The sequence below is a fragment of the Poeciliopsis prolifica genome, unplaced genomic scaffold, assembly GCF_027474105.1.
Source record: "Poeciliopsis prolifica strain line A6 unplaced genomic scaffold, Auburn_PproV2 SCAFFOLD022, whole genome shotgun sequence".
NCBI lineage: Eukaryota > Metazoa > Chordata > Actinopteri > Cyprinodontiformes > Poeciliidae > Poeciliopsis > Poeciliopsis prolifica.
Genome location: NW_026562397.1, coordinates 7,746,246 through 7,771,294, shown reverse-complemented (window position 1 = coordinate 7,771,294; position 25,049 = coordinate 7,746,246). Strand labels below are relative to the sequence as shown.

General features: G+C 43.7%; 4 protein-coding genes across 5 annotated transcripts in view; 2 read left to right on the top strand and 2 right to left on the bottom strand.

The window, feature by feature from the left end:
* Positions 1-1,959: 1,959 nt before the first annotated feature.
* neu4 (sialidase 4) lies at positions 1,960-5,042 on the bottom strand. The gene is made up of 4 exons (XM_055045590.1): positions 4,844-5,042; positions 3,722-3,960; positions 3,260-3,515; positions 1,960-2,913 (listed from the first exon to the last, which is right to left on the bottom strand). Exons 2-4 carry the CDS (start codon positions 3,920-3,922, stop codon positions 1,985-1,987), a joined length of 1,386 nt encoding a protein of 461 aa, XP_054901565.1. The 5' UTR covers positions 3,923-3,960; positions 4,844-5,042; the 3' UTR covers positions 1,960-1,984.
* Positions 5,043-5,707: 665 nt separating this feature from the next.
* Positions 5,708-9,263, top strand: wdr53 (WD repeat domain 53). The gene is made up of 3 exons (XM_055045593.1): positions 5,708-5,793; positions 7,089-7,578; positions 8,405-9,263. Exons 2-3 carry the CDS (start codon positions 7,090-7,092, stop codon positions 9,080-9,082), a joined length of 1,167 nt encoding a protein of 388 aa, XP_054901568.1. The 5' UTR covers positions 5,708-5,793; position 7,089; the 3' UTR covers positions 9,083-9,263.
* A 617-nt stretch (positions 9,264-9,880) lies between these two features.
* On the bottom strand, positions 9,881-13,178 carry srprb (SRP receptor subunit beta). Its single transcript, XM_055045595.1, has 7 exons — positions 12,955-13,178; positions 12,604-12,698; positions 12,446-12,523; positions 12,022-12,104; positions 11,700-11,836; positions 11,502-11,556; positions 9,881-10,705 (listed from the first exon to the last, which is right to left on the bottom strand). The coding sequence occupies exons 1-7, from the start codon at positions 13,103-13,105 to the stop codon at positions 10,495-10,497; spliced, it is 810 nt and encodes a 269-aa protein (XP_054901570.1). The 5' UTR covers positions 13,106-13,178; the 3' UTR covers positions 9,881-10,494.
* LOC129369921 (collagen alpha-1(XXVI) chain) overlaps positions 13,121-25,049 on the top strand; it is a 33,128-nt gene continuing 21,199 nt past the window's right edge. The window contains exons 1-3 of one of the 2 annotated variants that reach the window (XM_055045592.1): positions 13,121-13,208; positions 15,183-15,305; positions 16,879-16,982. In XM_055045592.1, the coding sequence (XP_054901567.1) occupies positions 15,262-15,305; positions 16,879-16,982 (148 nt within the window). In that variant the 5' untranslated portion in view covers positions 13,121-13,208; positions 15,183-15,261. Of the gene's footprint in view, positions 13,209-14,725; positions 15,034-15,182; positions 15,306-16,878; positions 16,983-25,049 lie in introns of those variants that run through there. The other variant, XM_055045591.1, reaches the window with a different exon arrangement.

Sequence of the window (25,049 nt, the reverse complement as noted above, 5' to 3'; positions counted from 1 at the left end):
ACCCATCTGAGAGTTGATTGGTTGCAGCCGCGCCTCCTCTTCAGTGTTTGACTGAAGGAATAACAAAACTTGAACTAAGTAAGCTTCTTTTAGGAAGGAGACATTTTTTTAAGGTTAAAGTTAAAAATGGTACTTGGGGAGGGAAAGACAGACGGGGAGTCTGGAGGTCACGTTCTTTTGTTTTTTTAACCGACCAAACTTGAGGGTTTTGTTCTGCTACAATCCAATTCTTGACCGTCCTCCTTTCTTTATCAATTACCGAAAACAGACAATAATCTATCAGTTAAAGCTGATAGATTTAGGTGTGTGTGTGTGTGTGTGTGTGATCCAGAGGTGTGCAACCTTTGCGACCCACTTTGTTCTTTTATTCTATGAACTTCTGACAACATGTCTCTGAAGTTCAAGCAACAGTTTTGTATTTGCAGAAAATGAGAAAAAATAACAAAAAACATGCAGTACTCAAACAATCCAGAGAAAACGAGTTCATATTCATTTAGGAACAACAATATTAATGTCTTGACATTAATAACATTTAACTTGTCTAAGTTTCAGGGATTTAAAGCATCACCGCCTAAAGCAACATTTTTAACAAAACTGGACAAATGGCTCTGGAACAAACACATAAAGTTTAGTTTGTTTTTTAAAATTGGAAAGTTTATTTGAGGGAGCTTATTAATGTCTTGACATTAATATTGATTAACATTAATATTGATTCAGAAATCAATATTTGGTGGAATAACCAGGTTTTCAGTGCAGTGGGCTCTTTATTTCCTGAGCTGTTTATCACTTTGTGTCTCATATATACTTTATAATTTTCACTTTTACATTGTATAATTAAAATAAACTCATTTAATTTATATTTTTTGTCATGGTGCAGATGTTGGGAGTGCAATAAAAGTCAGTTTTCTCCATAGAAGGGCGTGTCGGACAACATTTTCTGGGGGTCAGAAGGTCACTTGCACTGAAATGACCAAAAACTTTTTTTTTTTTTTGTTTTCTGTATTAATTGAGGCATTTTGAAAACTTGGTAGCTAAAATTTCACTGTTCTCAGGCTAAATATTTTAGTCAGCTCTCAACCTCTCTGATAAACTTCAAACAAAAGGGTATTAATGTTTTTGCTTTTGCTGCATCACATTTGACTGGAGTTTATGGTTTTTTATTTAATTTTTTTTTTCTTATAAATCACTAAAGCAAATTTAACTTGTCTAAGTTTCAGGGATTTAAAGCATCACCGCCTAAAGCAACATCTTTGACAAAACTGGACAAACGGCTCTGGAACAGACACACAAAGTTTTGTTTGTTTTTTAAAATAAACTTTTAGAAAGTTTATTTTAGGGAGCTTATTTGCAACGTTAAGTTCAGTACTCTGTTATGAAGCGTCACATTTTTACTGATTTAATTCATCAGTTAAAATGAATGAGCTGATAAATTACTATATTTCATTATTAAATTAATGAAATAATGAATACTTGATTCAAAATGTTTGAATCATGTCAAACATTTTAAAAGTGAACAAAATTGACACTTTAAAAAAAAAGTTTTATTGAAAGGAGCTTCTATCATTAAAATATCATCTTTCCTAAACTCCTCCTTTAGAAGTGTGACGTCATTGTTCTAGAAATAATGCAGGTAGGGGGCGTGGCCAAATGACCCCTGCTCTCAGCAGGCGCTTTGTGCAAAACATCTGCCTGATTTGGTGAAGATTATCAGTATTTTAAATACTCTTGAGTTTATTCCCATAAACTCCTTTAAACTCCTTATAAAGTGTCATTAGCTCCAATGCAAAATATCTAGCTTTTAAAATTCCTGTCATTTCCTGTGTCACTTGTTCGTCCCACGAAAATGCTGAAATCCGATAAAATAATAACCATAGAAATAAATTATCCGAATTTTTATTTGGATTCATGATTCAAAAAAAAAAGAAAGAAAAGAAAAAATCACAAACAAAACAGATCAAATGTAGTTGCTCCGTTTCTTAAATATTTAAGAAACAGAGCACATCTTCATCAGCTTCCTCCTCCTCTTCTTCTTCACAGGAGCCACCAGATGGGCCCCCGCAGCGCGTCCAGGCTGCGGTTCTCCGCCCACGTCGCGCTCTGCCCTGCGCGCGGCTCCGGGCAGGTTGTTGATCAGCTCGTAGAGGCTGAAGACGCTGAAGCAGATCTCGTCGTAGGCCGTCTTGGTGCCGCACTCAAACAGGCAGGCGAAGGCCGCGGCCGGAGGCTCTTCCGGCGACGGCGACAGGTCCAGGTAGGCCAGGTCCGAGTACGCGCTGGGGCCCTCGTAGATCACCCAGGGGCCACGCCAGCTGTCCGGGTCGCGTGGGAACGGGCTGAGGAACAGGCCCAGATCTCTGCGCGCGGTGGTCCACGTCGGGTGGGAGTACACCACCCAGGTGGGGGTCAGGAAGTCCGGTCGGGGAGCGGGACGGGTGCCGTCGGCGTGGCCCGTTAAGGACGTCCAGTGTCTGCAGGGGGCCCTGCGGCCGCCGTGAGCTTCGCAGGGACGTAACGGAGCGGGGAACCCAACCACGCTTCCGTGGCAACCATTTCTGGGCTCCACCAGGCTCTGCACCAGCTGCCCCTCCTGGAACACGGCGCCGTCATCCAGGCTGAGGGCCTGCACCCTGTAGCCCAGAGGGCTGCGGGCGTTACAGTACAGCACGTTGGAGCCGTCCTCTTCGTCCACGGACACCATCTGGCACTCCACGCTCTCCGGCGCCGGGATGGGCTCGCCGAAGCGCCAGCTCCTCCCGTGGGTGTCGCTGTGGAAGCAGAAGGCGCGCGGGGTGGTCAGGCAGAGCTGGCCGAAGCACTCCCTGCAGTCGATGTGGTAGGCGTAGGCGGGGATCAGCAGGCGGCCCGACTTCAGCTGGATGCCGTGACCCGGGCCCAGAGCGAAGGTGGCCCAGTCTGTCAAGTTGTCAAGTTCAGTCAGTCAGTCCATCAAGTTCACTTCAAAGTGCTTTTCGCCTTGAAAACATTCAAACACAACCCAACACTGCACTGCATTGTCGAGTGGCATCATCAAAATCACTGATACTCATGAGATATGTCCGTCAGTGTTACATTTATTATGGTTCAAAAGCAACTCCTAACCAGAGGGGTTTGGCATTCATTTGAAGAAAATCTGTGTTTCAGAAGTTTGTTCCAGATTTGTGGTGCATAGAAGTTAACCCTCTTCTAGTGCCACCCTGGGCAATTGCCCATATCAACAACCACCACTGGTAATGCGGTTAACAGGCGGCTGTCTCGTTACCTTTGATAGTGCCTCCTATGACGGTCTCGGTGAGGTCTGTGGCCGGGCTCCAGGTGTCGCCTCCATCAGCGCTGGAGATGTAGCAGAGTCTGGTCACGTTGTCCCCGGTGACAAGCTGGTAGGACTCCGAGGTGTGGCCAAGAACGGCGATGAAGAACAGGAAGAGGACTCCGGTGAACTCGTCGTACACCGGACAGGGGTTCATGGACCTGTGACCGGGCAGGAAGGCCGTGCCCAGAACACACATGTCCTTCCACTGCAGCAAAGTGACAGAAAGTGAAGGAGGAACACAGAAAATTAGCATCATTTGATTCAATGACACAGCATATTTGCTTCAAAATGACCATCAACTTTTTGTTTTTCAATTTGGATGACTTTGAGAAAGTAGTTTAAACTCATAATACTGACTCGTAACTCTTGTGAAGCACTTTACCAACCAGCACTGTACCATAGGTCACTGACCTCCACATAGTTTCTGTAGAAGGTGCCTTTCCTCATCACGAGCAGGTGAGCCTGAGAGTCAGACGGGGTCAGCCTCTCCTCACAGAAGGCCAGAAATGCCCTGAAGCGGCTGAGGTACAGCAGAGCCGGGACTCTGTATGTCACTCCGCTGGGCTCCTTGTGGAAGAGCACCGACCTCGCCGGGAAGTACGGCGATCTCATGCTCACTTTCAGGTGGATTTCTCCGACTGGTCAGAAATCTGCAGCGAGTAAAAGGCCAATGTCTGTGAAAATCACTGAATTACATAGTTACGGATGAAATCTAAGCAAAAGACATGTAGATTCATGCACAGGGAGTACAGCGACTGGAGTAAAGTCGCTGTACTTTGATCATTTTGAAGACGATTTGTTCCAACTGCTGCCTGTATCTGGCTACAGATACAGGAGCTGAGGAACACGCCCAGATCTCTGCGCGCGGTGGTCCACGTCGGGTGGGAGTACACCACCCAGGTGGGGGTCATGCACAGACATAGCCCACTCTGTCGTGGGCTATGTCTGTGCAATAAATGTTTTTTTTTTTTCTATTTCAAGACCTGTGAGCGTGAACAAAAGTCACAGCTCAGTGAACAAAAACAGACACAAATGCATCAACAGCCCTAAGATTAATTTATTTGAACTTAGTGTCTTCTAAGGCTACATTTTGTGCACTAGTGCAAAATGTTTGGGGATATTAATGTGGATATCTAAAAAGCAAAACAGTCAAAAATCAAAAAATACGACTGATTCAAAGCTCTGTGCAATCAAAACATTGAGGTGGAAACCGTGTCGTCATCTTCCAGGACACAGGAACTCACCTGCTATTACTCTACCTCTCTCTAAATCTTAAGGATAGATTTCTTTCTGCATGTTTACTATTTTAGACTTCAAACATCATAGTTTTTTTATTTTTACTCCAAGGGTTTAAAGAAAGACTAGACTTGTAAAACTGGTTTGTGTTCGATGTTGGATAATTTAAAAAATATATACTGATAAAGCAGACCTTAATTCACAGATCCATCATTGCATGTTACTCTGTCTCTACGCAGAACCCCGCTCTGCTAAGACTGAACCAGGCCCTGTACACCTGAAAACAGAGATACTCACAATCCCAGCGCCGCAGCTCTGCGAGGGCACACAGATCGCCCGCGAGACCCGAGGGCCCCACAGCCTCAGGAGGGAAGGGTTGCTGGGTTTGTGTGCAGTTAGTTTGTGTCTGAAAGCAATGTTTGCTCTTCTCTGTTCGCTGTTCAGAGAGGCAGCACTGCATGCTGCTCACTGACCCAGAAATGAACACTCATCAGATCTGCAGCTTTGGATGAATCAGCGAGAGAGCAGCCATTGTGGAGAAGAAGGCCAGGTTGGGGTGAAGGGGTGTAGCCGAACGACAATGAGATAGTTTGGTTCTGTTTTTCTTCGATGCAGCAACTACGGAAATTAACACACTTTTTTTCTTTCTTGTGTTTTTCTCTTATATGGCAGTGTGTGTTGCATTTTAAAATACTTCCAAACCTTTCCACAGTTATACACATTTTCCCAGCTCACCTCACTTTGTCTCTTAACATTTTAGGCAACGCTTAAAAGTTTATTCATGGATCTCCTTAGATCTATTGTTATTTAGGACAGCATTATTTATGAGTTATGCTTTTTAAATAAACTTAATTTTATTTTGTGTTCCTTTTCATGCAGATACAGATCAATGTATCTGTATTGAGTAGAGCACAAACTCTTGCAACCCTAATCTGAATCACTAGAATAACTCACTAAAAAATAAGGCACAACTTGGGCCAAAGGTCAATAAAGCTGAAAAAATATATAATAGCCTTGTTGGGTTAAATATTTACAAGTATTTTCTTCCTCTTCTTGGTTATTTTTATTGAGGGTTGTTGTATTTAGTGTCACAAAGCGCTATTATTTAGTAAATTCTCGCTTCCCCTTTGACGCCTGGCAGTCCAAACTCAGGGATTCAAGTTTTGACGCTACCTGTGACGTCACCAACGAGCGACCGCAGCCTTTCACATGGTAGCATGCTAAAGTTGTGACTTCTCCTCGCCAAGGTAGTAAAATTCATACATCCTGAAGCTCAACCTGATGCCACGTTGCGTGCGTGAGCCGCTGCTGTCTTTAGACTTTACGTGCGTACGTTTTTAACCGCCGTCACGAAGTCAACTGGGGCAAAAAGCAGCATATTAGCTACGAGGCTAACTAGTTAGCCTCGTAGCTAAAGGCGGTTTGTTTTGCCATCTCCTGAAGGCATGGTGGTCTGTGGTGAGGTATGGACATGGTCAAACATGTCTTCTATTGTAGCAGTTCAACAAATGTCACGCCAAGTTTGTTTGCGTTGTGCATTTAAGCAACACGGCAGTTCAAAGTGCTTCACTTGGTAAAACATAACACCAAGACCAACCAAAAAAAGAAACATAACAATACAGCGACAAAGTAAACACACTCATAATAAGTTATAATAATAAAGTAAATTCAGTTCCATTAAAAAAATACTCGTAGCCGAGTGCCTCTGGTGGGATCTCTGGTAGCAGTCAGATTTGCAACGAATCCGAAGAGGCCTCTGACTGAAGACTACCAGTGTCCACGCAGCAGAGACAGTATTTCAGGACGGCAGCATCAGTTGTTGACAAGCACTTCTAATCCATTTACTTTTGCTGCTTCTCTTTAAGTCTGTCTGGCTGTATGGATAAAAAGCCTGGCAGAGAGACAGGCTTTCCGTCTGTCTGTCTCTATAGTAGGTTAATAAATCCATTAAGGTGTAACATGATGGTATGATGTTCCATATAATTAAGTAACAACCTAAAAATGGCAAATAAATAGCTTCCGTTTGCTCTTTATGGTGAAAAAAACCTCTGGTGTTTTTCCATTGGTTTATGTTGCATTTTATTTCATCAGAATGCATCCTTATACATTTTTTTGTGTGTGAAAATATACTTACACAAATCATTACTACAAACAGGTATATTTATTGAGCATTCAAATTTTTGGAACTGTATTGCAGAAGCTACATGAGAGCGACATTCTCATTTTCACTTATTTTACATGAAGTATTAATAATTACAAAAGAAAATGAAAGATAATCTAATAAATCACCTAGGTAAGGTTTCACTCTCACATTTAATTTGAAAAGGAGAAATCAGAGCTGAACTATTTTGTCTGCACTGAGCTTTCAATTTTAATGGCATCATACTCCTATATTATTACTGCTTGATATATTTAAAATGTTTACTAAGGCCATGTTTATATATCATGTAGTTACCAGTCTAACTGCTTGGCCTAAATGTAGCATGCAATGTAAAAACAAATGACTGCGATTTCATGTTTTTACCTTCCCGAATGTGGTCAGTATGGGCAGCCTGTGGTCTGAGGGCCACTCCTCCTCCATCCTCTGTGTCGGTGCGTCTCCGGGCCCAGAGGGCCTGATCGCGTCTGGTGCCGAGGGCGGAGAGGTGACGGTGTGGACTCAAGAGGGCGCCGTGGTCGGGCGTCTGGCTCTCCCCGGACAGGAGGACGTTACCAGCGCGGCGTTCTCACCCGCAGCCGCCGCCCACCTGTACGTGTCGCACGGAGACGGGGTGAGCGTGCTCGACCCCCGGAACCTGAGGGGCCCGGTGGAGGATTTCCGCGGTGCGGGGGAGGAGGAGATCAATGCTGTGGCTCTGAACGAGACTGGCTCAAACGTGGCTGTGGCCGACGACTCTGGGGCGGTGAGGATACTCGAGATTCCAGGTGGGAAAGTGTGCCGGAGTCTCCGCAGACACACAAACATCTGCTCCTCTGTGGCTTTCCGACCTCACAGACCCAATAACCTGGTCTCTGTGGGCCTGGACATGCAGGTGAGTGAATGTCACCTAGTTTATACCGTGTGACCTTTTCACATTTTAATGTGTTTGATCGAGCACATGATTGCAAGGTGGAAGGAAAACAGTCTGAGGTGTTCAAGACTTTTTAGAAAAACGGCTTTCTCAAAACTGTAACTTTCTCTAACAAACGTCAGAGGAATTCAGAGAACAACTGGATTTATATTGAGATTTAATTACACACAGGTGGACTTCATTTAATACAATCAGGTGAATTAGATTCACCGGGTTTTACTTAAGGGCATCAAGGTAAAAGTGAGTTTGATGCAAATATAGCTATAGGTTTCAGATTTGTCTCCAAACCATGTATACATAAAATGATCATTTTATATCATTGCTTCATTAATAAAGCTCTTCTTCCTCTTGGTTATTGCTTGAAAATACAATTTCTGATGTGTTTATACCAAATTAGATTTTTGATTTCAGTTTTTTTTTCCCTTAAAAAAATTTAGAAAATACATTTAAAAAAAAAACAGGCTTTTAGTTTGATAATTTCTTCTGTGACTTGATCTGAATTCAAAGTCAAAATAAATAGAAGCTGTAAAAGATGCTCGTTGAAACCCGCACTCTGGAAACCCACGAAAATGTCAGATTTTCCAAAAGTTAAATATTCAAAAACAGAGAATTTGATTAATCTGTAAAATCGATTTATCACGCAGACCTGGTGTAAGTTGACAATGCGAGATAATTTACAACATATGGAAGTTTGTTATAATGTGGCGTAATCAGGAGCAATAGACACTTTGATAACGCTCTAATGATCGGCCTTTCGTTGCGATATCTGCCTGCTTTGCTGCTCCAGGTGATTCTGTGGGGTCTGCAGAAGACCCGCCCACTGTGGACTCTCAACCTGCAGGACGCGGCAGAAGAAGCGGGCGACCACCACCAGCAGCGGCCGGGCCAGCTCTTCAACCCCCCCCTGGCTCACTGCGTTTCGGTGTCGGGCTGCGGCAACGTATTGGGCTGCGCCGCCGAGGACGGCCGGGTCCACTTGATGCGGATCGGCGGCGGGTCCAAGCTGGAGCAGCAGGGAGCCATTGAGGCTCACACTCAGGGAGCCTCCCAGGCCCATTTCATCAGCTTCCTCTCCCACCCTCACTGGATGGTCACCGGGGGGAACGACGGCCTCGTGGCCCTCTGGGACCTCAGCAAGCACCCGGTGGTGAATCCAGAGGGAAAAACACAAACGGCGGCGCCTCAGCGCCGCAAAGGTAAGAGCAGCAGGAGGAGAAGAGAGCAGGCTCAGGAGAAATCGAAGCAGAAGGCAGACGAGGAGGACGAAGCAGCTGCGAAGGACCAGGAGTCGCCGACGGAGGAGGAGACGACGTCTGGACCCAAACTGCGCATCAGACACGGGGACAAGGTGAACTGGCTGTGCCCCGCTGTGCTGAAAGGAGAACCAAGCGTGATAGTTGCAGATCAGAGCACCAATCTGACCGTTTACCCTCTGTCTTTTTCTTCTGTTGAAAAAAGAAATTAACATTTTATTTGGTCATTAGTTTTGTTGTTTTTTTTCTCCAAATTTTATTTGACTTTCTGGTCGCTCTTCATTTGTTTCTGTGTCTTTAAAACTAGATGCAAACATTTATATATGGTTTCAATATGCGTTATGCTTTTTTGCATGTGTGTGGGCTCCTTTGAAATAAACTACTTAAAAATGGTTTTATTGACTGTAAAACGGCCACATCTGACTAGAGAAATTTGCATTAAACGTTTTCTGCAGCTGCTTTTTACAGGGAGAAATAAAAACTAACACCAGATGCTAAAATGAAGGCAGGAAAAAAAAGATGTTCCAGATAATGTTTGATTCAAAGCAGCACTTTTCTATGTTAATGGTTGTTTTATATATATATACACATATATTCCTCTTCACATATTGCACTCCCTGTGAGAAGGCTGTAAAAATAAATTTAGCTTTGGCTACTTTTAACCCTTCTGCGGTCTCAGTGCGACGCTCAGAAGACAGACAGACTGGAGAAGCAGGGACTTGTCCTGTCAGACCGTCAGTTCCCGAAACCACACACAAAAGTCCGCACCTCAAAGGTGCGAACTATATACAGGGTAAAAAAAAAACATGTAGAGTCCAGAGGACAGTGTCTCTTAAGACTACAGGTGGGTTTCAGAGAGTTAGAAAAATTTTACTTATTTTATTTTGATAGCAGGAGGGAACTTTAAAATTATGTTTTAGAGCTGCTGATGACTCTCCTCTTTGTTTTCAGGCCACTTGACTTCATGACTCTTCATGTTGACAGTGAGAAACAGTCCCACCATCACAGACTCCATTCAAAACTTCCCCTTTATTTTCCTTTACCAATTTACAAAACCACACAGAATGTTTTTCACACGTTTCATTCAAACAAAAGGTTTTTTTTACTAAAGCAAAATGACAGTAAACGCATATATTCATTTAAAACATTCAAACAACTGAGCCATTTCTTTTGCAAAACATGTCAGATTGAAAATAAGGACGACGAGGAAAGAAAGAAGGCAAACAATCCAAGTTAAAGAAGAAACGCAATGCACACCCGTCTATTTTTCACAAGGCAGTTTACAGCTTTTCTCTTTAATAACGGCAGCCACACAACAGCAAAAAGTCTGTCCTTACAGATGTCACAAAGAAGCGAACCAAAACTTTGCGCTGAACAAGCCGGATCAGAGGAACCACAATGTCCATAATTATCCAATTGTCTTGTTAAACTCGTGATTTCCCACTTTTGAAAATCTTTGTTGTGGTGCAGATGTTTAAATGGAGTTAAGAGGCTGAGGTTGCACCGAGCCAGAGGAGCGTCTCGCCTCCCCTCCTCTGATTATTGAGGAGGACGGCAGACGCTCCCCGTCCGAGGTTTGTGCCTGTTGAGGCATAAGTGCGTCCAGTGAGTTGAGCTGCGGCGTTTACAGGTTAGCCAGGCTCTTCTCCAGGCTCTCGATGTCAGCGTCCCCGTCTTTACCCTTGCTGCCGCGGGCGCTGCTCTCCAGGAACTCCACCTTCATGGGCAGCTGGCTGAACTCGAAATCCTTGCCTTTTTTCCCCAGATACACGCTGCCGCCGACGGAGCCATCCTGGGCGCTCAGAGCTGCCGAGTGGGTCACCCTCAAGGTGTTCCTGCGGGGAAATCGGCGGTATTTATTGATAAAATTCCTCTTTGGTTTGAGTTTAAAGTGGAACGTCTGCGATTCATTCACAGGTTGTCAAATTCTAGCATAGACCTGGACATCGACCCATTTCATATTGCAAAACGTGTCTGTCTTCATCCCATTCCTAATCCATAGGCTTTAATATAAAGCTGCCCCACCCTTTGCAGCTGTGATGACATTTGGGAAGGCTTTCCACAAGGGTTAGGTGTGTTTGCGGGAATATTTTGCCATTCTTTCATTCCTGAGGTCAGACACTGACGTTGGACAAGAAAGCCCTGATTGGAAGTCTGCTGTAATTCACGAGGCCAGGACTCTGTGTTTAGTTCCTTATTGTCAAACTTGATCATCCATGTCTTTATGGACTTTGACCTGAGCAAGTGGTGCAAAGTCAGGTTGGATCAAGGAGAAAGTATCAACAAAACGGCAGCGCAGGGTAGGAAACAGGGAATTGTCCAGAAGGTGTTAGTAAATGGAAATGTAAGGAGTTCCTTTCACTGAGCCTCGACTCCTTGAGTTTTCCCGACTGAATTGTTTTTTTTTGTGCAAAAGCCTGTTTTAGTGATTGAGAAACTTGAACTAATACTTGTGGCATTACCTTAGTTACGTCTTATTTATATACAGAAATTAGGATGAAGCAAGGTGAATACTAGCTGGCGTCAATGCAGACATTGTGAATTTGTAAAAGCAGGTTAATGCGTCACTAGCAAGTAGGTTCAAAGTTAATGGTTTGAACCTTTGAAAATTTTTTAATTTCAGACACTTACAGTTCCTTCTCCAGCTGCTGCTGAATCAGTTTGGCAGATTTTGCCATCGCAACATCTACGCAGAAGAAGAGAGAATTAAATGAGGTCACTCTGTGACAGATAGATAGTGCAGAACAAAATATCACACAAATATATTTGTGTGATATTTTGTGGTTGAGTTTACTGGTTAAAAAAAAGAAGAAAAAAAAGTGTTGTCACCTTGTTTGTTGCACACCACCAGCAGAGTTGGAGCGATTCTGTAGACCACCGGGTCCGTCAACAACATGTAGAGGAACTCGGCCACGTCTCTGACCTCCTTCTGGAAGATGGCGCTGTCCACCACAAACACGATGGCTCTGGACAGACAACGGGCGAGTTAATCCAGTGGTGATCACAGCAGGATTTGAAATTAAAAATTCAATTAACAAAAATTGGCATATTTTAGAAACTGTAATGCTTTGGACAGGCCTAACTCATTTTTCATGATCCCAACAACATAAGGAGGAAAGTGTGAAGACGTAGCCACACACGGGGCTCTCACCTGGCTGCAGACTTGAACTTCTCCAGGTACTGAGAGCGCAGACTGTCATGTCCCGGGAGGTCTATCAGAGTCCAGGTGCAGCTCTGAAAGGAAGGAGGAAAACTGTGGATCACTGTCAACACACAACGACAACAAAGCAGCGAATTAAGAAAGTAAAAACAAATCACACCACTTCAATGTTTTCACATCTGGTGATGTTACAACCACCAACTCCAAGTTGGCCAACACAGAGCACTTCTCAACTACAAATTCAGGGCGGAGAGGATGTGTGGTTTTCGAAACGTTTGAAGAGCCAGAAATCTCAAAAGTGTGGTGTGCATTTTTGCCCCTTTTACTCTCATACCCTCAATAACATAAGAGGCTTTCATTACTCTAATGACATTAACGTTCATGGAAGGCACTGCTGCAGCAGTCTGTGACTTACTCTGTCGTTTTTAGCTTTGTACGGGGCGCTGCTGTCTGTGATGGAGGTCTGGGTGCGCTTGAACTTCCCTGACAGCAGCTGGAGAGACATAAAGATGACACGGTTTAAAACAAAGGAGCCCCCAACACTCCTGGAGTCCTCCTGAGAGCAAAGCTCACCCGGATAAACAGAAGGGTTTTCCCAGAGTCACACAGTCCCACCAGCAGCACGGCGCTCCGGACTGTCTTGCTGGTTAAAAAGTACTTCAAGAACACTGAAATGAATCAGAAAATGAACTTGAGTTTGGTAGTCAGTGAGCGAAAGCAGCCGTTTGAATGACTTCCTGGCTCGTGCTTGTTAAAACAATAAGCTAACAGTTTCAAACAGTGTTTAAAATGCTGAAGATACAGTAGAAGTTGTTGCTGAGAAGACAGCTTTACATTTGCCTGAGTGGGATTTCCACTCGCTAAGCTACATGCTAAAGCTAGCCTGCTAAGCTAACAAAGCTAACGCGGGCTGCACGTTCCTACCGCAGGTGATGATAACCACCGCCAGAGCCACGACCAGTCCGACCAGAACCACGGGGTCCTGCTCCTCCAGCTGCTGCCGAAAGGACTCGATGTACGGCTCCAACGGGTTCTCTGTCATCTCCGCTTCCGCTCGCTCAGGGTCCGTGGCCATGTTTCGGCGAGAACCGTTCAAGCTAATCCGAGGTGGGACACGTCTCCTTTTGGAGGCTGCAGGGAGAGGAAAAGGGCCACCAGGGGGCGCCGCGGAGCTGGGTGTAAGTGTACCCACATATTGTATTGGGTTATTTTTCTGTTTTAGTAAAATTAAAACAAGAAGAAGATTACTGTCCAAGACATTACTCAAGTAAGAGTGAGACATAAATAGGTCACTCAAGTAATGAGTAGCTAATCACAACATGGATGCGAAAACGAAAACAACAAACAATTAACATAATTACAAAATAAGAGATTTAGGTGGAAGAAAACTCGTGAAACTAATACCTAGAGATACGGCATATGTTAAAACAGGATAAAATACTCACACTAGGTGACTTCATGTGTTAGCCAGGAAACAACTAGAGAAAGGCACTTTTATTAACAATATATATATATTTTTAAAGGGATTTTTTTAAAAACTGAAATGCAATAGAAGGGAAAATAATTAATACGCTCATCTTAATGCTACACTCAAAAAGATTTACAGAGAAAACATACATTACTAGCTAATGGATACATATATAATAATGCTACACTCAAAGATGACATTTCTCTGCATTTTATTATGTCATTAAAAAACATCACATGTCTAACTGTCTCCCAAATGCCGTAAAAACCTGCAAAGACGAATGTTTTTCCAAGTACAAAGAGTATAAAGTACATTAGGATGTTCAAGAGTCGTTTACTTTCTCCTAAATGACTGAATTCTGGTTGACAAGGTTACCGAGGAAACATTCGACAAAGATAGCGTGCTGCTGCTAAGAGCGCTCACTCGATCATGTTTCCGCAAATATGACGTGCCACAGATCGTTTACATCACACATGTCACACTCTGATTTAATGTCAAACTCCAACACTTTAACCCATTTCAGCGTGTATTTAGCCAGGCGATCACTATGAACTTATTTACTAACTTATTAATGTAGCTCATTTCTATCATAAACTAACCTCCAGCATTTGATCGAATGACATGAAATACTATTCCTAAAAAACATTTTTTCCCCAAAAAATTAATTGCACAGTGTGGAAGATATGGGGCCACTTTTTTTAAATCAAATTTTCCTCAAAATTTTGAGTTTTTTTTCTGAATTATTTTTTCTTTCAAAATTCTCTTTTTTAAAAGATATTTCCCTCTACTTGCAACATCCTGTCTGTAACACCTTATCAAGTCATACTCAGACAGGCAAACTCAGAAGGTAAACGTATTTAACAATACGTTTACCTTCAGTATTATAATGAAGGTAAACTTATTGTTAAATGTCATACCAAACGTGATACTCTTTTTAAATTATCCCGCGTCAGCCTCGGGAGCTTTGGGTTTTCAATGGAGACCAGATGCGCTTTTGACGCACTTCTCCAGCTTCGGCGCGCTTTTTCTTTTCTTTCTTTTTTTTTTTTTAATTCGCTCTCTGGATATTTGACTCCTCGGTTCTCGGCACCATGTCAAACGTCAGAGAGCCCAGTTATTCTATAGGAAGAGGCTGTGTGTCATTCATACCGTCCTCTTGAAGGGGGGGCACGCTTGTTTTTTTTTCTTTTCTTTTTTTTTTTTTTTTTTAAATCGGGAAGAGGAGATGGTAAACTCCTTCTGATGGTTTCATCGGGAGCTCTGTAGGGGTTTCCTGTTTCCATTTCAAAACTGTAACGGGATTCGCTTGAAAAGCGCAGTGCTGTTTCTGCGGGATATCTCCGTCGGGGATCATTTCAAAGAAAGAAGATGGCTCTGGGTTACCTCTGCGCGCTCTGCGTGTGGATGGGCTTGTTGCCTCCCTCACTTGGAACCGGGTTTGTTTATCGCTTCCCGGGGATCACCCTGCAGCGGCAGCGCGTCCACTCCGAACAGGGCAGCAGCGCGGGTCCGCCGGGAGCCGCGTCCTCGCTTAGGTGCGCCCGCTCCGGAGGGTTGGCTGCAGTTTTACGCGCGTCGCAGCATCTTTTCCCTCTCCGTCTGTGTTGTTTTGTTGTTGTTGTTGTTGTTTTGTCTTCCAGCGGTTATCAGTAAGAATTGCATCGCTCTTGCTTTTGCGTTTTAGGAACTGGTGTCAGTACACTGCTTCCAGGACAGTGCCCTGCAAAGTGCACAATGGGACTGAAACCTCAGTGCAGAGGGTGATGCAGGCCTGCCGGTGGCCCGGACCCTGCAGCAAAGTCATCAGGTAGAGTCCACCAACATGCGTACTTTTTAAAAGCTGGAGCTCTGTTTGTGATCTGCTTACAAATGCTTACATCTCAACAACACCCGATGAACAAAGTGAGAACATTAGATAACGTTCAAGCTCAAGGTTGGTGGAACATTGAGAAATGATCTTGCAGTGTTTGTTGTAGGACTAAAGAACCATTTTATCGACCTTTAGACGGGGTCACAGGAAGATTCGCTAAACGATGCAACTAAATTTACTGTAATAAGTTCAGTGGAGCTAATTGAAGCCTTAAAGACTGTAGAATGCTCAAACAATAGATGCCAAAAGGAGCCTTTAAAGTATATTTCTTGGTTGTTTACAAAAGGCTGCACTGCCAGTTTTTAAATAAACATCAAGAGAACCTTTAAGGGACGTTCCCTGAACGTCCCCTAGCTGTTACATTTAGGGTACATCTGCTGAATGTCCATGTCACATTGTGGAAGATGTTGATGGGGCATTTAAGTGTTCCTTGAAGGCATATGTTACATCCCTAAAGTTGCAGGGAACGACCCCTTAAGATAGATATGTCCTAAGAAACCTGGAGAACAACCCTTGAAGTTCTTGAATCAGCACATTGTCATTGTTGCACTTATCCTTTAAAGAGCTCTCAGGTAATGTTCACAAAAGACTCTCTAAATGTTGCATTGTTAAAAGATTACCTGGCAGTCCTCAGGTAATCGTTCATGAACAATACTCCGGGTTTTCTACAGCTTTCATGGTAAAAGCTGTAGAAAACCTTTAGAGAACTGGATATTCTCCGCAGTTTGCATTGTGAAAGATCTGTTCTCCAGCCGCATGTCCAATAGAGAACTTTATTAGGACATTCCTGGAATTAACACTCAGGGAACATTGCTCGTTAGTTCCCAAAAAACGTTGAAATGAACCTTCTGAAAACCTTTGGGAAGTATTTCCGGAAGGTTCTCTAAACATCTGAATCCTTCAGGGAAAGTTTCCTAAATGTGATCACGGTGTAGCCTTAAGGGAACCTTTAGGGTTCATTCCTAGAAGGTTAAAACACAAGGGAACCTCAGAGGGTGTTCCTTGAAGGTTTTCTAACAGGTACACTTTGAAAGTTGCACCATCCAGGGAACCTTTGGGAAGGTTTCCCCTCATGTCCTGTAAAGGCTGGAAAATGGGTCAGAGAATCACTTTCTGAAGGTTACACTGGGAAAGTTGTGGATAATCTCCAGGGAACATTTAAAGCACATTCCCTTCCCTAATAGTTCCCAGAAATCAACCTTCAGAGATTTTTAGGAAACATTCCCTGAAGGTTCTCTAAAAGTCACAGTTTTAATCTCCAGAAATTTCCCTGAGAGTTTCCAGGAGGTCGATGTAGAACCTGTGCAGAACCTTTAGGAAATGCTCTCTGTGGGTTCCTCTGGTTAGAGTTTTCTGGATCTCCACTCAAAGTGTCAACCTCAGTTAGCCTGAATCTTCTCCTTTTATCCAGTCCTAATTGTTGTCCCTCTAATCATTTGTGCCAAAAACAAATCAGATCGGCACATTCACTGCTTCGATGACGTTTCTGTTCCCGTTTCGTTCTGTGCAGCTACAGAACTGTCATCAAGCCGTCGTTTAAGATCACGTACAAGCAAATCACGGCTCTGGAGTGGAGGTGCTGCCCTGGATTTGTGGGGGCCGAGTGTCGCGAAGGTGAGTTTGGTTGTTTTGTGCTTTTTTTCTCTCTCTCTCTCTCTCTCTCTTTCTCTCTCTCTCTCTCTTTAAAAGTCAGTCTTTGGGAACAGAGTTATCAGACACAAGTTTTCTCAAGGACCACATGTTTAGTCTGGACACATCTGTGTGCCTTTAGCAGCACCAGGCATCTCTACCCACATCAGTGCCCTTATTATGTGAGGTGGTGTGTATTTGGTTAGCTCGCTAATCACCCCACTGTACTCTGAACCAGTCGGCCTCTTAAAAGTGGGCTCAAATTAAGACAGAAAGTCTGCGTTTGATTACTTTCAGGAAGAGACATCGCAAAAAAACAAAACAAAAAAACTTGCAGTTTAAAGGACTGCTGTAAGTTAGAACCACAATGTTTCTCTTTTCGGTGCCTCGCTCTCGTTATGTGTGCACATAAACACATCTGAGCCCTTTTACAGCGATGAGTCGGCTCCTAAATATCCCTACAGCTATAGGGATGAATGAGAAAAGCCCGGCCGGGCGGCTTGTGTAGCAGTGGAGCACTCTGGTCACGGATGCCACAGACCGCAGACGTTGGGCTCGAGAAAAAGAGCCAGAGCCGGTCGAGCCGCAGCGGTCAGTACGAGGGGAAAAAGAGCCAGAGCTGTGGCAGGAGATTCATATAATATGTTTTAAATATCACAGATGCTTGTAAAAAAAAAAAAAAAGAGGAAAAACCCTCTACGTTGGTTGGAGTAATTTAAAATGCACGCTTATATGAACAATTTCTCTTAAAATTGCTAGGCAAAGACATCAGCTTGGTGGGGCTGTGCCGTAAATTCAATTTTCATTGAAAACCACGAGCCAACATTAACAGTTAGCTCAAAAAGCAGCTTTCGCCTAGATGGCTCATAATTACCACACCTTGTTCTGTTTCAGGGGTTTACTCACTGCTGCCTTTGGATGTGAACATTTGACCGCAAAAACACACTTTTTGAGACATATGAGATAAACAGAGATTATTATTTCTCACCCCTGGATGATATTCTGAATGTAGGTGTGTGTAATGCCATAGATTATGGTTCCCCTGGGACCAAAGTAGTGCAAGAGTGTGAAGAAGTAATCAGATGTTTATTTAACTTTAGCTGAAATGTGTTTGCAGTCTCCAACGGCTGCGACGCGGCGCGGTAATTGTCTCCATATGGAGAGACATGGTTGGAGGAGTTACAGATTGAAGCTGATGTCACACTGAGGGGTGGAGGCAGAGCTGGCAGAGGTCAAAATGTCAGGGTGAGACCACAGGAAAGGAGGACGCTGCGAAGGGAAAAGTTAGTGCAGGCATAACACCGGGCTGAAGAGAAGAGTCAAGTGTTTCTGTCCCACAGCAAGCAGCAGCTGCTGCGAGTTGCACAGTTGCCCGAATGACGTCACCGAACTCAACACCACCTCAACACCTCTTTGTGGCAAATGTGAACATACCAAGACTTGTTGGTGCTCAGATGTTTGAGCTCTGGCTCTGAAAGCTCGTTTATGGACGCAAGTGTTGGTGTCCTTGGCGCACGTTTGTGCCGTAAGGACAGAAATGAAAACGGCAGCAAAGGTGGATAAAATGCTACGACTGTCAAAACTTTGATTTTCCTCGTGAGCAAAGTGTTTGCACTACATCCAGAAGTAGAAACAACAAGAAACTATTCAGTTTTGGGGTCTTAATTTCTTTCTTCTCAGCATCTTCACATTCTCCAAACATTTTCCGATGCATTAAACATGTAATATAGTGGATTTGATCAATTCGTTGTCAGCCGTGTCGCACAGACTATTCTCTCTTTTTATGATCGTGTTTCTTATAATGTAACACAAATACAACAAGTTGAAATTAATTAATTGGTCAGTTGGATGCAGATGCGCTCTTTGTTGCCAGTGACAGCAGAAAATAAGCCTGACCTCCAATAGCTTCCACAAGATGGCTTTTCTAGTTTTTTGTCATCAATCTACTTCTTGTTATGCTGCAAAGAGAAAGATGTAGCCGCATTAATTCAGCGACACAGCAACAAGTGAGGGAGGGGCAGCACCATATTGCTCCACGCAGGACGTTGGGGTCACTCTGGCTCTTCCTCTGGCATGTCATTAAAAGACCTTTAAATCATCGGAACAACACGAAGCACAACATTTTCTCCTTTCAAACTTTATTTTTATCTTTTTAACATCTTCTCCGAACACAACAGTCAAAAGAAAAAAACGTGTTCTGCGTTTCATCTGTTGGCTGTGAGTTTTGTAAACCCTTTTTCTTCGCTGGTGAACAGCTGATTTGAGATTCTTATGGTATAATAATGTCAGGTAAAAATACCACGACTCTGCAGTTTTGATATCAAAGTTGAATATCGGTAATTGTTTTTATTTAAAGCAAATTGCCAAAACAATTCTTTCATGCCGACTGCGGTTAAAAGCGGCAAAAAGTGCAGCAGCCATCTTTCATTCAGCTGATAAGAAAATAAAAGGATTACCTTTAAATATATTTCAAAGTGATGAAAGTGGTTTTGTTTGGTTGAGAAGCCTTTATCGTTTAACAGGATAATTAGCAATGTTTTCACACTTTAAGCAGTGACAGCTGGGGTCACAAGTCTCTCACGGGGTAATTTTGTGGGTCGAAGGTCAAAAACTTTGGCAACCACCCTTCCAAGTTAACATCAGGTTGCTCTGGGGTTTCACGTTACATTACACGTCTTCGTTGGGAAACTGTTCCTTGGGGCGCCGACATTGCTCTCACATTTCATCTAGTTTTACACAATCTGTCCCACCGATCGTAAAATTTTAAAGCTTGATGAGCATGAAAAACGTATTTTTCCCGAGCCACTTAAAGGCCTCATTTGTTCTTGCCACGGTAACCTTCCACAGCCATGCGTTAGCGCTTGGACATGTCTCCTATCTTGAAACTAAGCAGGATGCTGGCTCCCGGCAGATTGAGATTTCCCTGACTGAAAACACGTTAACCGCCGACTGGATCGGCTTCCCCAGAACAAAAACAACAAAGAGTAATAACATCTTTCTGAGATGTAGTGATATGGCTGGGTTTCGTGTGCTTTTCGTGACGGACCGGATCGAATTTCTGGAACCAAATGTGACTTAGCCTGTGTGCTAAGCTAAGCTATCAATCTTCTTGTTCCAGCTCTGCGTTTAACAGGCAGATATGAAACATGTCATCCATCTTCTCATGTAACGCTTGGCAAAAAAGCAACACATGAGCGTATTTCCCAGACTGTCAGACGATTCCTCTGACTAATGCCAGAGCTGCGTAAAATGTGCCTTTGCGTTCATGTTTGGGTCTCTCGAGCAGCACTGACCACGCGGCTCTGAGCAGCTGAGGTCTGCCGTAATGGGGCCTCGGAGCCAGCGGTTTTATCAGGACAGCCTGAACCGATGAAGGTGACATCATCCCTGGTTTTAGTTTGATGGCCACACTTCAGACGCACCAACAACCCGATGGAGGAGAAGGCAAAGTTTGGTCTGTTTTAGCCGACTAAACTGACACATGCTAAAGAGCTCACATAAAACACAAACGTCATATTTTCAAAACAAAGCTAAATTTAATGGGCGCCGTTGTTGCCCATGGAGGCGTATTTAAAATTTATTCGTCAAACAAAGCAGCAAAGCTAAACAGAATGATTTAAAGGAAATGAGTCAAGATGCCTAAGTGTCCTAGTTAAAGTCCTGACCTCTACCTCACTTAAACCCTGTGGCAGAACCATAAAAGAGCTCCGCAAAAATCAACGCACGTGTAAGAAAACGTAAACTATTTGATAAAACGACACTGAGCGTTATTGGTACTCAGTGTAGCTAATTCTGTTTGGTGATAAATTATCAAATTAAATCTATTGTTTGTTTTCCTGTTCACATGGAAATCATTTTCGAGCCTGTCAAAGAAAAGACCATCATGCACTGGTGCGTTGGGCGTACTTTCTATTCACTGTGACGGTTTTTATCCCTCATTTCTAAACGACACCAAGGTCAAGGTCAAGGTCAAGGTCGGCGCAGTCAGACTATCAGTCACTCATGATTATTATTATTATTAAAAAAAAAAAAAAAAATGGTAATGGCGAACCAACCAGACATTGTCGTAGTGGATAAACATCAGAGGAAAGCCGTTGTGGTTGATGTAGCAATACCAAGTGATTGCAACATCAGGAAAAAGGAGCACGAGAAACTGGAGAAATACCAGGCCTCAGGGAAGAACTGGAGAGGGCCTGGAAGGTGAAGACCACAGTGGTGCCTGTGGTCGGGGCCCTCGGGGCAGTAACCCCAAACTGGAGCAGTGGCTACAACAGATCCCAGGAACAACATCAGACATCTCAGTCCAGAAATGTGCAGTCCTTGGCACAGCCAAGATACTGCAGGACCCTCAAGCTCCCAGGCCTCTGGTAGAGGACCCGAGCTCAGAGGATAAGAACCACCCGCGGTGGGTGAGAAGGGAATTTTATATATATATATATATATATATATATATATATATATATATATAGTCTATGTTAAAAAAAACACACCAGAACCTTTAAAAAGCTTAAAGAATCTGATTTAATTTGCTGACTTTTGCCATCTGTGTTGCTTAAACAGGTGATTTATTAAATGAACGTTCCTGCGAGCGTTTGCAGATATTTGCTGACATTTACAAGCCTCCATCACTGTTTTAGAGAATTGTTTTATTTATTTATTCATTTGAATCATAGATAATCTTCAAATGCCTGACATTTAGCGCCATAAACCGCAGGAGTCTGATGGACGCTGTAATGATGTGGTGAATCCAGCTGGTGGATGACTCAAGCGCTGAATGCTTTTCACCACGCTTCGCGAGAAACAAAAAAAAAAGAGATAAAATGAATAAAATCGCGGCGCTTCTCGTCGGACCCAGAGGTAAAGTCGCTCCGCTCGTGGAGACCGGGTGTTGTCTGGACGTAGTGACCCGTCTCCGCTCCTGACGGGCCCGGCTGGTGCTGCCAGGCATCGCTCCTTGTCGGTGCGCAGCTTAACGCATGACGGCATGGAACACGTCGAGGGGGAAAATGTGTTTGCAATTTGCTCGCCCTCCTTCTCCCCACCCCCACAAGTCACTGCTGCACCTATCTGCACATGCGATCATATTAACTCGTTGGGTATTTGCGCGCGCTCCCTGGGGTGGGGTGGGGGGGGCCATGATGTTAAAGGAGCCGGAGCCAGGACCTCCCCTGCGAGAGAGGAGCGATCTTTGGTTTTATGGATGTGCTTGGGGAAAGTATTAGGAGGTTTAATGCTGCGTGCGCAAAAGCTGGTTTCCAGCTAAAATGTGGCCGAAACCTTTTAGCCACGTTCCAGCTGCTTTGATTTGGCGGGTCAGCAGCTGGGAAGCATCTCATTCAGGAGGAAATCTGCTGGATGGATCATCTCCGACGCCAGCTTTATTATTATGTTCGATTCAATAGTACCTTTGAGTTGTTCTCATTTTGCTCTCTTGGCCTTGGTTTCCCTCGCCTTTATCTCCGGCGCTGCTTTCCACTTATCCCTCTTCCTGCGTCCTTTAGATCTCCCTCTCCTAGCAGCAAAGCGATAAAACAGAACCGAGTCCCACGTGTGCTGCTCCGGGCCCCAACCTGCAGCGCAAGGACGTGACTGACGTCTCTGTTACATCGGGTCAGAGGGTGACCTCTGACCCGCCGGGCGCTCCCCTCTCCCGGTTTGGTCTGCCTGATGGATGGCGCTCTGTCTGTGCTTGTTCTGGGACTTTTCAGCAAGTCTTCCTTCCTCCTGCTGATAGACTTCCTTCCAGCTGACAGTCTGTCTGTCTGCAGATGCACACGTCTGTTTGTCAGGTAATTATTGTATGTCCAAAATCGTACCGCCAATCCATTAATCCTCACAGGAGAGCTGTGATTGGTAACTTAAAGAAACGTTTCGCCTTCTCAATCCTAACGAGTGGTTTTCCCGGGTTTCCATAATCAGGAAGATTTAAAATAAGTGGTTTTTGTTTCAAGCGTTAATTCAGAAATGTTAACTATAAGCTGTCAAACGTAGTACCATGGCTTCATCCAAACGTCCACCGCAGTGTGTTTTTAAAGGGGCAGTGCTTGGTAAGATCAAATGTTTTTTTTTACATCATGTTATGATGTCATTCCCACATCAAAAACGTACCTAGAGTGTTACCTGGAGAAACCCGTTAATCTCCGTGGCAACCATTCAGCTGTGCAAAACACCTGGGTGGACTTAGCCCCGCCTTTAATGTGCAGCTCCTCCTCAGAGAGAAGGTCAAAACAACAACCAGCCCACCAACTTTTACTGAATCAAAATGACCTTTAAACTTTCATTAATTAAACAAACAAACAAAAATTGCAGCACAAACGTAGTTGAGTCGATTCATACCAACTTTGTCTGATTGGAAGAAGCTGGGAGGCCAACTTCACTCAGGTATTCAGCTTCTATTCTGAGCTTCTGCCTCACAATTTCCCCACTCTGCTCCTGCAGACTAGCCAGCAGCAATTAGCAAACCCCTGGTGGAACTGTGCATCTGCTGAGCTCATCTTACAAGCTACTTCTCAGGTAAAAAGGTTGCTAAAGGGTTAATAGAGGAGCCATGTTGTGATGACTTCCTGTAGGTGGAGCATGAGCTTTTAAAGAGGCAGAGGAACAATTTCAAGGCATTGAATTACAAAGTCAAATTTACTTTTAGTCGTATTTGACATATATGGCATTTTTATAACAACTGAAGTTAACATAGTTCCTTATTGTGCTATAAAATAGCACTATGTGCATGGAAAATACATAACACTGACTTCTTTAAAGTGAAATTTGCCATTGAGCACAAAACATCGACTCTCCTCGCTCATCTTTTTGCTGTTTTGCGGCTCTGCATAACTGACCGGAGTACAAGACCGTATAACACGCTGCTATGAACGAGTTAATCTTCCCCACAGGAGAGAGCCCGTTAGATTAAAGTAATGTGATTAATCTGCATTATAAAATATCAACACGCTAAACATCTTAGATTAATCGCTAACATCGACACCGTAAGTCCAAAAACAATTGTTTTCGTGTGAGTTAGCTGGTTCAGTAACAGCCATGCTGATGCTTCGGCTTATTACAAAAAAAAAAAACATCTGCTGAACAAAAACCAGGGAATTTAACTTTCAATGATTTATAGGAGAGAACTGGAGAAGTTTGACGGAGACGGTTCCCACCGGAGGCCTCGGAGGGGGGGCCTCAGTGTCAGGACAACGCTTCCTCATGTCAGAAAAACAAACGGATGAAATCGGTGATCGAAAAGGAGGATGAGGGAGAGCGATGGGAGCAGAGTTGAAGGAGGTGGGGATGAGGAAAGGTAGACATAGTGGATTAATATCCTGTCTGCTGAGACACGAATCATAAAAATATAAATAAACGGGCCTCGGTAGTTTTGCACAGCATTCTTGTCCCTCTTTTTATCCATCCAATAAGTCTGATCCTTGTCTAGATTTCCTCCCTTTTCTTTTTCACCAAACACCTCAGAGGAACCATAGAAAATATTGGCTTTCCCAGCTTCTCTCAGCCGGTTCACACAGTAGCACCGCATGATATCACACTGGCTCCACCAATACAGTCAAGCGATCTCCAAACTGTGATCGACGCGCTGATGAAAATTCAGCTCCAGATCAGCAGCGGGTCGTATTGACTGGGAGCGACACAGGATGATGGAATAAGTGGGCCCGCAGAATAGCAGAATAGCAGAAGAAGAAGAAAAAAAAACGGTTTAGAAATGAGTGAGAAGGACTCGTCTGTCTTTTTTCATTCAGTCAAATAGTCACGTTCGGATCCACTTTTCAAAGGATTTCGGTTTCATTACGGCGCAGCCAAGCATTCAATCTCTACTGGCAAAAAGTGAAAAGAAAATGACACAAATGCTAAATAGCAGCAGTGGCTCCATTAGTTTCTTTTGATTACAGTATCGCTGAGTGAGGAGTACTTTCTATAAGAAGAAGAAAAACTGAGGCATATTTAATGTCTGCAATGATTTTCTATGTCAATGATTTTGTCCTGGAAAGAGACACAACTAAATGGTAACACACCTGCTAAAGAGTAATTTACATTTAAAGACCTTAAAGG

Excerpts from the sequence above, each read along its gene's own strand:
- neu4 (XM_055045590.1), bottom strand. The coding sequence starts at position 3,922 with ATGAGATCGCCGTACTTCCCGGCGAGGTCGGTGCTCTTCCACAAGGAG. Across the intron at positions 3,516-3,721 it reads TCTACAGAAACTATGTGGAG|TGGAAGGACATGTGTGTTCT; the intron begins GTCAGTGACCTA and ends ACTTTGCTGCAG. Across the intron at positions 2,914-3,259 it reads CATAGGAGGCACTATCAAAG|ACTGGGCCACCTTCGCTCTG; the intron begins GTAACGAGACAG and ends ACAACTTGACAG.
- wdr53 (XM_055045593.1), top strand. The coding sequence starts at position 7,090 with ATGGGCAGCCTGTGGTCTGAGGGCCACTCCTCCTCCATCCTCTGTGTC. Across the intron at positions 7,579-8,404 it reads CTGTGGGCCTGGACATGCAG|GTGATTCTGTGGGGTCTGCA; the intron begins GTGAGTGAATGT and ends TTGCTGCTCCAG.
- srprb (XM_055045595.1), bottom strand. The coding sequence starts at position 13,105 with ATGGCCACGGACCCTGAGCGAGCGGAAGCGGAGATGACAGAGAACCCG. Across the intron at positions 12,699-12,954 it reads GGTGGTTATCATCACCTGCG|TGTTCTTGAAGTACTTTTTA; the intron begins GTAGGAACGTGC and ends GATTCATTTCAG. Across the intron at positions 11,837-12,021 it reads AAGTTCAAGTCTGCAGCCAG|AGCCATCGTGTTTGTGGTGG; the intron begins GTGAGAGCCCCG and ends TTGTCTGTCCAG.